The following is a 10,239-nucleotide window of genomic DNA, read 5'->3' as shown; positions in this document are numbered from 1 at the left end:
TACATGTGCTTTGGTGTGTGTGTGTGTGTGTGTGTGTGTGTGTGTGTGTGTGTGTGTGTGTGGTTGTGTGTGTGTGTGTGTGTGTCTCTGCTATGGATCAGGACACGGTGAAGGAACAACATGAGATCCAGACTGAAGATCAGAGGTGAGACACGTCAGAGCTCAGCACTCACACCATCTGTACATCAGTGCTACACTGCGTGTGTGGTGTGTGTGTGTGTGTGTGTGTGTGTGTGTGTGTGTGTGTGTGTGTGTGTGTGTGTGTGTGTGTGTGTGTGTGTGTGTGTGTGTGGTGTGTTTTCAAGGAAGAAACTCACACCTGAACCTGGACCTGAACCTGGACCCAGCAGTGTGTCCTTTAGAAGTGACCAGTCCATGGACAAACCCATTGAATTCAAAGGAGGTCCATCTACTGACCCACAGTGAGTCCACATAAAGAAGGTTGCTGGTTGTCTTCCTGATGGTCCAGGGGCCTCATTTATTGATCCGTTCATAGAACTGGTTCTAAATACGTTCAGACCAATGAAATGTAGAATGTGCACCAGTACAAAAAGAATCAGTATTTATGAAGCGTGTGGACAGAGGTCGTACACACAGCAGTGTTGATTCATCTCTGTGTGTGTGTGTGTGTGTGTGTGTGTGTGTGTGTGTGTGTGTGTGTGTGTGTGTGTGTGTGTGTGTGTGAGCAGCTTCAGGTTGGACTGGTTCTACATATTTTATCCAGTGATGTAATGAGGGTGTGTTAGAGTCTCAGCATGTGACCAAACAAACGGTAAAAACTACTCATGTTGGTGGTTAAAGTTACCAACAAATGGTTTATCAGGTTATCAGTGAAGCTGTGCTTAAAAACAAGGTACGTTATGTTATGAATGAAAAAATATAATAGTTTTGGTAACACTTTAGATTAGGGAACATCTATTAACCATTAATTAGTTGCTTATTAACATTAATAACATATTGGTTCTTAATTAGTCATATTAAGTACATATAATGCCTTATTCTTATTAATGCCTTATTATACACTTTTTTTTTTTTTTTTTTTTTTTTATTATACACTTAATGGCAGTCTCACAGTCCAAACATGGTAGCATGTTGAGATCATAATTCATATACAACAACTTCCTTACTTACTATTAATAAGTAATAATTATGAGTTTATTGAGGGAAAACTGGTATTTAATGGCTTACTGGTTGTATATTAAGGCCATGCAGAATAAGGCATTAATAAGTATTTAATAATGACTAATTAAGAGTCAGTATGTTTAGTAATTGGAATGCTAATAAGCAACTATTTAATGGTTAGTAGGTGTTCCCTAAACTAAAGTTTTACCATTTGATTTATTTCAAGATCTTAATTTTATATAAATTACTATAAAATGACAAAACAACAAAAGTGTACAACAATTATTACAACGTTGCTGAAAATTGAACGTAGTGGGTACCATCGCTCTGTAGGGGAGCTAAATTACAACGTTGGGGGTCCCTACGCTCAACAGCACTGGAGAGAACCCTGGAAATGTTACTTTTTTTCCACAAAATATTGTAAACAGAATTTTACAAATACTACTGTAAGGTTTTTTTTCTGTCCTTTCTATTCAGATCATTGAATGGAACAGATCTGAGGACAGATTACAACAATAATACTTTTTCTCAGTGTAGTTTATTCTTAGAGTTAGGGTTAGATTAGAGTTAAATTATATGTAATGTATGAGACTTGTGAGTGTTTGATGAATAGTTTGTTAAAACTCAGCACTAAACATTACATTCAAATGAAGATAGGTAGCAGCGGTGCTGTTGGATGCTGTAGGACGTCACGTTCAACACTGCAGACGCTCCAGGTGCAGGTGATCAGTGATGGAGGTGTAGAACTGATCACCTCCTGATAATGTGATAGTGTTGATGGGTTTAGTTCCTCCTGCTCTGCTCTGTGACTGATCAGCCTTTCTGGGAGCCAATGACCTCAGGTTGGTTAGGGGGGTCATTAGCCCCAGCTTCAGTACGTAACCGTATCCCTCTATGACCCATAGAGATGTTGTAATAAATCATCAGAGGTTGATCAATCATTTCTAGTCATTGTAACACTCACCAATGGAGGCTCAGACAGCAGCTGGATGTGCACTGGGATGGCTTTAGTGCACGTTGTCTGTCGCTCCAACATTTACAATCACAGCATTAATCAGTCACTATATTTTGGGGGAGGAGCCACAGATCAGCTCCATCTTTAGACATTCTCCTGCAGAGAGCACAGCTCTCCAAATCCTCCAATAGTTCACGATAAGCCATGTCAGCACATTCTAAGTGATCTTTTCAGCTTGTCCTGTCAGCGCTGTGTTTATAACCTGTTACACCATTTACTCACACCATGTACTATATTATTATTAATAACTTTTATTTATTAGAACAAACAGAACACAAGAGGTTTGACATTGATGAACACTCATAGACTCTGTGTTCTATCTGTAGTTTCACTGTATGGGGCCATTATTGTAACAAAACTATGTGTGTGTGTGTAACACAATCTGTGTGTAGAATTAGGATTTATAAACATAGTTGTCTGTGTGTAATTCATTCTGTGTGTCTGTAATCACATCTGTATGTGTGTGTCATCAAACCAGGACATTCTATTGGCTGTCTCTGTACATGTGACTTTTGGAACACATTTGGAAAATAGCCAACTTTTAACTTGTAACTCCTGTAATATCACTAGAAACCAGCAGTTGTCACTGGTACCAAGTGACTGACCCTCCAATTGGAGGCATATATTTATATACCTATGTCATATAACATATAATATAACTTATAACATATCACTTATTAATAAAATGCGTTTATAACCAAACCACCTCCAACAACGCAGAAGAAAAAGAAGAGGAAACTGCCACTAAATAAATCAGAAGAAGAAGAACAGGGGAAATGAACACTGTGTACATGCACCAATACAACTTTATTTATCTTAACAAAGAGATCAATAAAGCTGATCAGTTACGAGGCATCCCTATGGATACTAGATGATGACAGAGATCTTCATTATAATGTCTGTAGTTGACGACAACATCACGTTCACTTGATAAATCGTTGCCTCGGCTCCTTGCAACAGTGAGACATATAATAATAATAATATTAATATTAATAATATATATTCCATCAAAAACAGAACAGACAAACACATACGACACCAATTCATGTACTGTTTGTTCTTTGGTTATTTATGTATTTATTTAGTGTAGGAAGAGGACCAGAGATAAACACTGATTTCACACGTCTTTAAAACGTTAAAGAGAAGGTTAAACTCACTCATGGTTCACATTGATTCACGTTGTTTGTTTCTACATGTAACACTATTTTAGTAACAGTTGCTGGCAGCGTGGGTAACATTTGGTTCAGTTTATCTCAGATAGTGTGAACTGTAGCACCTGGAATACAGTGTGTGATGTCATTAAATAATCTGGTGTTCCTAGTTATTGAATCACCAATAATGAGTGACTAGGAATATGTGTGAACCTGTTACACTGACCAGGAACGTCTGATGGTGAGAGGGTCACTGATGGCTGCTAGGGACCCTCCATCGTCGGGGTCGGCCGTTGTGGAAGCGGTGTTTGTTGATGGCTGTAGGGCTGTATGTGGAACCAGAGTGTCTCTGTACTGCTGCTCTGAGAAGTTTTAGACGGGCTATGGAGGATTTGGACAGATGGGATTTCAGTCCCTGTAGTGGTGGAGGTGTTTTCCTGGTGGTTGTTTCAGTCGCTCAATTTGACTGAGTTTGTCTCCATTTTCGTATGAGAGGGCTTCAAAACTATGATGGAGAGTAAGCGGAGGAGGGACAATTAATTATTAAAGTGTGTTATTAATACAGTGTAGCCAGGATTAGATAATTATATACTGTATTTTATTTGAATGAGATTTATATATTTGAGAAAATTTACATATAGGAAACTGTTATTTGATATTTATTGTGTGTGATGTGTATTTGAAAAACTAAAACTCAAAAAAAAACTATATATATAATTTTAATCAGTTTTTACTTACTTTTTAATCAATTACTAGACATTCAAACCCCACTTTAATTCTAGGCTGACCCCACATGGGGTCCTGACCCTAAGGTTGAAAAAAAACACAATAACCTAATGACTCCATATCCACTGCTTGTATTTGATAAATCTGTTCTACTATATTTTTATGGTTTATTGAATATTGTGTTTGTGACATATTTTTGCTACAATTTAAGGAGCAGCTGGTTTTTTTTTTAATTTTTTTGTTGTTGTTTTTTTTGGGGGGGGGTATTACTAACACACAGACAAAGCAAACCTGTACAAAGGTTAATAAAAGGTAAATATAGAATAATTAGAATCATGGGGACAACTACAATATAAATAAAAGGAAGGGGGATCAATGATAGTTTCAACCTGGAGCCCAGCACCCAGGCCCACCCACAGGTCTCCTCTATACCTCCTAGTTCTGTTTTGTTTCAAATCAACTAAAGAATATTCTAGAAGTAAATATACATTTTATTGTGTGGAGACAGATTAATTTACCTGACATATATCTATTTTAATTCAACATGCCAGCTAAATACTTGTGCTTGATATGTGGCAAGAAATTATCAATTAGCATGTGTTGACTGACATTATGTGTTATCAAATTCAAGATATTTTTTTTTGTCGCCCTTCAAATACGTTTTATGAAAAAATAATCTTTACATAACATTATTCAATATAATTTTAACTGTATAACATTTTATATACTATGCAGGGCCGTGCAGAGACCTTTGGAGGGGCAGGTGCTCAAAGTTAAAAGGGGGCACATGGAGCACTATTGATAATAGCAAATGACAACATTTTAAGTGTTGCTAAGCAACAGAGGCAATAATCATAATAATCAGAATCATAAACAATGACAACAAGGGAGATTATGAGATAAAAAGAATAAAATGAATGATTGTAAATGTACTAATATGTGTTTGTGTGAGGTTTAGTGGATAGTAAAGGAGGTGTAGTGGTGATGTGGTTGGTACTCAGAGAAAAAAACTACAAATACTCATGGATAAGGGAATAAAGGATCATAAACAGGATATTTAAGGTACAGCTCAGAGGGATTAGGTGTGTGAGAAATCTATGAATGAGAACCAAATGGAGGGTGTTTGGGGTGGGGAGGTGCTCTGACAGAAGGTTCTTCCAGTGTTTGATGTGTTTGAACTTTTTACATTTCCAGTTAATGAGGATAGTATATATATAGATATATGTAAAAACACTGTATATAACCTTTTCCTCTTTTATAACACTTAAAACATAATTGTACATTTTGTTATATATACAGTTTATATATAGTGTGTGTGTGTGTGTGTGTGTGTGTGTGTAGGTGTGTCTCTGCTATGGATCAGGACACGGTGCAGGAACAACATGAGATCCAGGCTGAAGATCAGAGGTGAGACCACGTCAGAGCTCAGCACTCACACCTCTGTACATCAGTGTTACAGTGTATGTGTGTGTGTGTGTGTGTGTGCGTGAGTGTGTGTGTGTGTGGTGTGTGTGTGTGTGTGTGTGTGTGTGTGTGTGTGTGTGTGTGTGTGTGTGTGTGTGTTCAAGGACCAGGAAGAAGCTCACATCTCGACCTGGACCCAGCTGTGTGTCCTTTAGAAGTGACCAGTCCATGGACAGACCCATTGTCTTCAAAGGTGGTCCATCTACTGACCCACAGTGAGTCCACATAAAGAAGGTTGCTGGTTGTCTTCCTGATGGTCCAGGGGCCTCATTTATTGATCCGTTCATAGAACTGGTTCTAAATACGTTCAGACCAATGAAATGTAGAATGTGCACCAGTACAAAAAGAATCAGTATTTATGAAGCGTGTGGACAGAGGTCGTACACACAGCAGTGTTGATTCATCTCTCAGTCCATGTGGACTAAAGTGTTAATCACTTTTCTTTGTTTTCACACTAAATACAGTCACCAACTATTTCCTCAGTCACTAGTTATTATTATTAATAATTATACATTATTATAATTAGTTCACCACCTGATAAACACTAAACTTTTACAGCACATTTTTCAAACACTAACACACTTTAGGACCAATGCTTGTTAACAATATAATATAAACTGTATTAATCTCTGATCAATGAATGGATCATATACTGTGTGGTAAACAGAGGAGATAAACACGTATATTTATATAAACATATTATTACTGATGGTTTAAACACATGGAGACTGTGATCATCTCAATAAAAAGTACAGGATACTTTACAGTTTTTTATTGCTAACAATCATTGGTGGAAAGTGAAGTCACATGATCTAAACTCTAACACATGTCCATCTGTCCAAAGCACAAATGTTGTTAATTACTGTAAATGACTGATTTAGTCTTTATTACATCATATACAATCATTTAGAACCATCAAAGATCTTATTTTATAATCAAACCTGACATAAATCATTCAAAGTTAAAGATCAGATGTATTTAATGTAATGCTCTTTGTTGTTAGTATTGTGTAGTTCAGTGTGTGTTTCCATGGTAACACTATGTGTTAGTGTTGTGGTTCAATGAGCTTCTGTTGAGACGTGTATGAAGTGTTTAGTTGATGATGAGATTAACTGTTGATCTGAGATCATGATGGACATGTGTTAGAGTTTAGATCATGTGACTTCACTTTCCACCAATGATTGTTAGCAATAAGACACGCCTCCAATTGACCATATATGGTAGCAGCATCACTTTAAGAATGAGTGAACAGTGGATTCTGACACGACCAAAGCTATAAATGTGTGTGTGTGTGTGTGTGTGTGTGTGTGTGTGTGTGTGTGTGGGTGTTACTGATGTTCACATGATGTTAGGAGAGCTTCCTGTGCTTTCCTCCATCTGCTCCTCAGCATGTCTGAGTGTCTGTGTCTTCTCCACAGCAGCTTGGAGGGTGTGTATGGTTCCTCTGGAGCTGAACCTGACTCCATCTTTACGGTGTGTACGTCTACAAATACACTAAACCTGTGTCAGCCTGTGATCAAACCACTGTACACACACACACACACACACACACAAACACACACACACACACACACACACACACACACACACACACACACACACACACACACACACACACACACACACACACACACACACACACACACACACACACACAGATGATTGGAGCAGGCCTTCACTCATCACCTATAATGTGTTTGTGTTCCAGCTGCTGGAGGACAACATCATCAGCTTTGTTAAGGCTGAACTCAAACACATGCAGAAGATTGTGGATGGAGATGATCCAGAGTGCTCAGAGAGTCAGATGGAGGGTGAAGATGAGGAGCAGAGGAGGAGCAAGGAGGCCTTTCTGAACATCACACTGTATTTCCTGAAGAGGATGAAGCAGGAGGAGTTGGCTGAGCGTCTGCAGAGCAGTAAGAGCATGTGAACATCTTCACTGTGAGGAACATCACATGAAGGACACAAAGCTGGCTTTTCTTTTTCAAAGCACAATTCAATCAGTCACATTTAATCTGAGGAACCATCCAGACTGAGAACATCACACACTTTGATCTCCAATGTTCAAACCTGCTCTGACTTCTCCACTCTAACATTAAGTTTGTCTTCATTCAGGCACAAAGGCTCCTCCATACCAACGTGAGCTGAAGTCCAAGCTGAAGAAGAAGTTCCAGTGTGTGAGTGAGGGCGTGGCTAAAGCAGGAAGTCCAACCCTCCTGAAGGAGATCTTCACAGAGCTCTACATCACAGAAAGAGGGAGTGGAGAGGTCAACCAGGAACATGAGGTCATACAGATAGAAACAGCATCCAGGAGATCAGACACAGCAGAAAGAGCCATCACACTAGAAGAGCTCTTTAAAGCTCCTCCTGGAAGACCTCGACCAGTCAGGACAGTGATGACAAAGGGCGTGGCTGGCATTGGGAAAACACTCTTAACACACAAGTTCACTGTGGACTGGGCTGAAGATAAAGCCCAGCAGGAGCTCCACTACACATTCCTACTGACCTTCAGAGAGCTGAACATGCTGAGGGGGAGGAGCTTCAGCTTGGTGGGACTTGTTGATCACTTCTTTTCTGGAAGCAAAAAAGCAGGAATCTGCAGCTTCCAGGACTTCCTGGTTTTGTTCATCTTGGATGGTCTGGATGAGTGTCGGCTCCCTCTGAACTTCCTCAGCACTCAGACCCTGACTGATGTCTCAGAGTCCACCTCAGTGGAGGTTCTGCTGATAAACCTCATCAGAGGAGAACTGCTTCCATCAGCCCGCCTCTGGATAACCACACGGCCTGCAGCAGCCAATCAGATCCCTCCTGAATTTGTGGACATGGTGACAGAGGTCAGAGGGTTCACTGACCTTCAGAAGGACGAGTACTTCAGGAAGAGGTCCACAGATGAGGAGCAGGTCAGCAGGATCATGTCCCACATCAGGACGTGTCGTAGCCTCCACATCATGTGCCACATCCCGCTCTTCTGCTGGATCACTGCTACAGTTCTGGAGGACGTGTTGAAGAGCAGAGAGAAGGGAGAGCTGCCCAAGACTCTGACTCAGATCTACAGCCACTATGTGGTCCTTCAGAACAAAGTCAAGACAGTGAAGTTTGATGGAGGAGCTGCCACAGATCCACACTGGAATCCACAGAGCAGGAAGATGATAGAGTCTTTGGGAAAACTGGCTTTTGAGCAGCTGCAGAAAGGAATGCTGATCTTTTATGAGAGTGACCTGACAGAGTGTGGCATGGACCTCAGAGCAGCCTCAGTGTGCTCAGGAGTGTTCACACAGGTCTTCAGAGAGGAGAGCAGCCTGTACCAGGACAAGGTGTTCACCTTCATCCACCTGAGCCTTCAGGAGTTTCTGGCTGCTCTTCATGTTCATCAGACCTTCATCAGCTCTAAAGTCAATCTTCTGGAGAACTCATGGATGTTTAAATTCAAACAAACTCTTAACCTTCTCCATAGTGGAGGTCAGCCTGACTTAAACCTTCTCCATCAAAGTGCTGTCGACGAGGCCTTACGGAGTCCAAACGGACACTTGGACTTGTTCCTCCGCTTCCTGCTGGGTCTTTCACTGCCAACCAATCAGAGGCTCCTACAAGGCCTGCTGACACAGACAGGAAGTGACTCACAGACCAATCAGATAACAGTTAAATACATCAAGGAGAAGCTGAGGGAGAGTTTGTCCACAGAGAGAAGCATCAACCTGTTCCACTGTCTGAATGAAGTGAATGATCACTCTCTGCTGGAAGAGATCCAACAGTCCATGAGATCAGGAAGTCTCTCCACAGAGGAACTGTCTCCTGCTCAGTGGTCAGCTCTGGTCTTCATCTTATTGTCATCACAAGAACATCTGGATGTCTTTGACCTGAAAAAATTCTCTCCTTCAGAAGAAGCTTTTCTGAAGCTGCTCCCAGTGGTCAAAGCCTCCAAGAAAGTTAAGTATGTGACTTTAGAAGAACATGTCTTTAATTATCTCACAAACATCTGTAAGGTTTCTCTGATTATTCATCAGGTTGAGTTCCTGTGGTCTCTCAGAGAGAATCTGTGCAGCTCTGTCCTCAGTCCTCAGCTCTCAGTCCTCCAGTGTGAAACATCTGGACCTGAGTAACAATGATCTGCAGGATTCAGGAGTGAAGCTGCTGTGTGAAGGACTGAAGAGTCCTCACTGTAAACTGGACTCTCTCAGGTCAGTGGATCACATGTTCCATCAATATTGTCCTGTTCCTCGTCTCCTCACTTGTTTCCTGAGTTGTGGATGTTTTTCTGAATCCAGTCTGTCAGGTTGTGTCATCACAGAGGTGGGCGGGGCTTCTCTGGTAGCAGCTTTGAGCTCCAACTCCTCCAGTGTGAGAGAGCTGGACCTGAGCTACAACCATCCAGGAGACTCAGCAGTGAAGCTGCTCTCTCAGACACTGAACACTCTGAGGTGAGACACATCACAGCAGCTCATCACATGTTCACATCAATCTCCATCACATGTGTGACAGAGAGCTGTATCAGAGGAATGTGATGAAGGTGTGAGAGGTGGGACACTAAAGGAGGAGGACTGGGACAGGTTAGAGGGATGAAGGACAGAGATAAGAAGGTAGTGAGGAGTGAGGAGAGGCTGATGGAGAACTATGAGGAGCTGATGAAGGAATGAGAGAGAAGATCAGAGGAGGTGGAACCAATCAGTGAGGATTGTGTTCATACAAAAATATAAATATAGCTTATGAAATTATATCGTAATTATTGCTCTGACACAAGTTATCAAGTCAAAAAATTACAAA

The 10,239-nt window shown here is 40.7% G+C and overlaps 1 protein-coding gene and 1 long non-coding RNA gene across 2 annotated transcripts; both read left to right on the top strand.

Annotated features, from left to right (window-relative positions):
* Positions 1 to 105: 105 nt before the first annotated feature.
* Positions 106 to 6,954, top strand: LOC114460467 (uncharacterized). Its single transcript, XR_003673643.1, has 4 exons — positions 106 to 422; positions 5,356 to 5,421; positions 5,583 to 5,693; positions 6,897 to 6,954. It is a non-coding gene; the product is annotated as an uncharacterized LOC114460467 (long non-coding RNA).
* Positions 6,955 to 7,340: 386 nt separating this feature from the next.
* LOC114460466 (protein NLRC3-like) lies at positions 7,341 to 9,529 on the top strand. The gene is made up of 3 exons (XM_028442365.1): positions 7,341 to 7,394; positions 7,594 to 9,409; positions 9,462 to 9,529. Exons 1-3 carry the CDS (start codon positions 7,358 to 7,360, stop codon positions 9,469 to 9,471), a joined length of 1,863 nt encoding a protein of 620 aa, XP_028298166.1. The 5' UTR covers positions 7,341 to 7,357; the 3' UTR covers positions 9,472 to 9,529.
* Positions 9,530 to 10,239: the final 710 nt, after the last annotated feature.

This window comes from Gouania willdenowi, unplaced genomic scaffold (genome assembly GCF_900634775.1).
Source record: "Gouania willdenowi unplaced genomic scaffold, fGouWil2.1 scaffold_435_arrow_ctg1, whole genome shotgun sequence".
NCBI lineage: Eukaryota > Metazoa > Chordata > Actinopteri > Blenniiformes > Gobiesocidae > Gouania > Gouania willdenowi.
This window is presented reverse-complemented; position numbering and strand designations above follow the sequence as displayed.

Bases quoted from the DNA above. Each gene is read 5' to 3' on its own strand.
- LOC114460466 (XM_028442365.1), top strand. From the start codon at position 7,358: ATGAAGCAGGAGGAGTTGGCTGAGCGTCTGCAGAGCA. The intron at 7,395-7,593 runs GTAAGAGCATGT...GTCTTCATTCAG, and splicing joins GGCTGAGCGTCTGCAGAGCA to GCACAAAGGCTCCTCCATAC.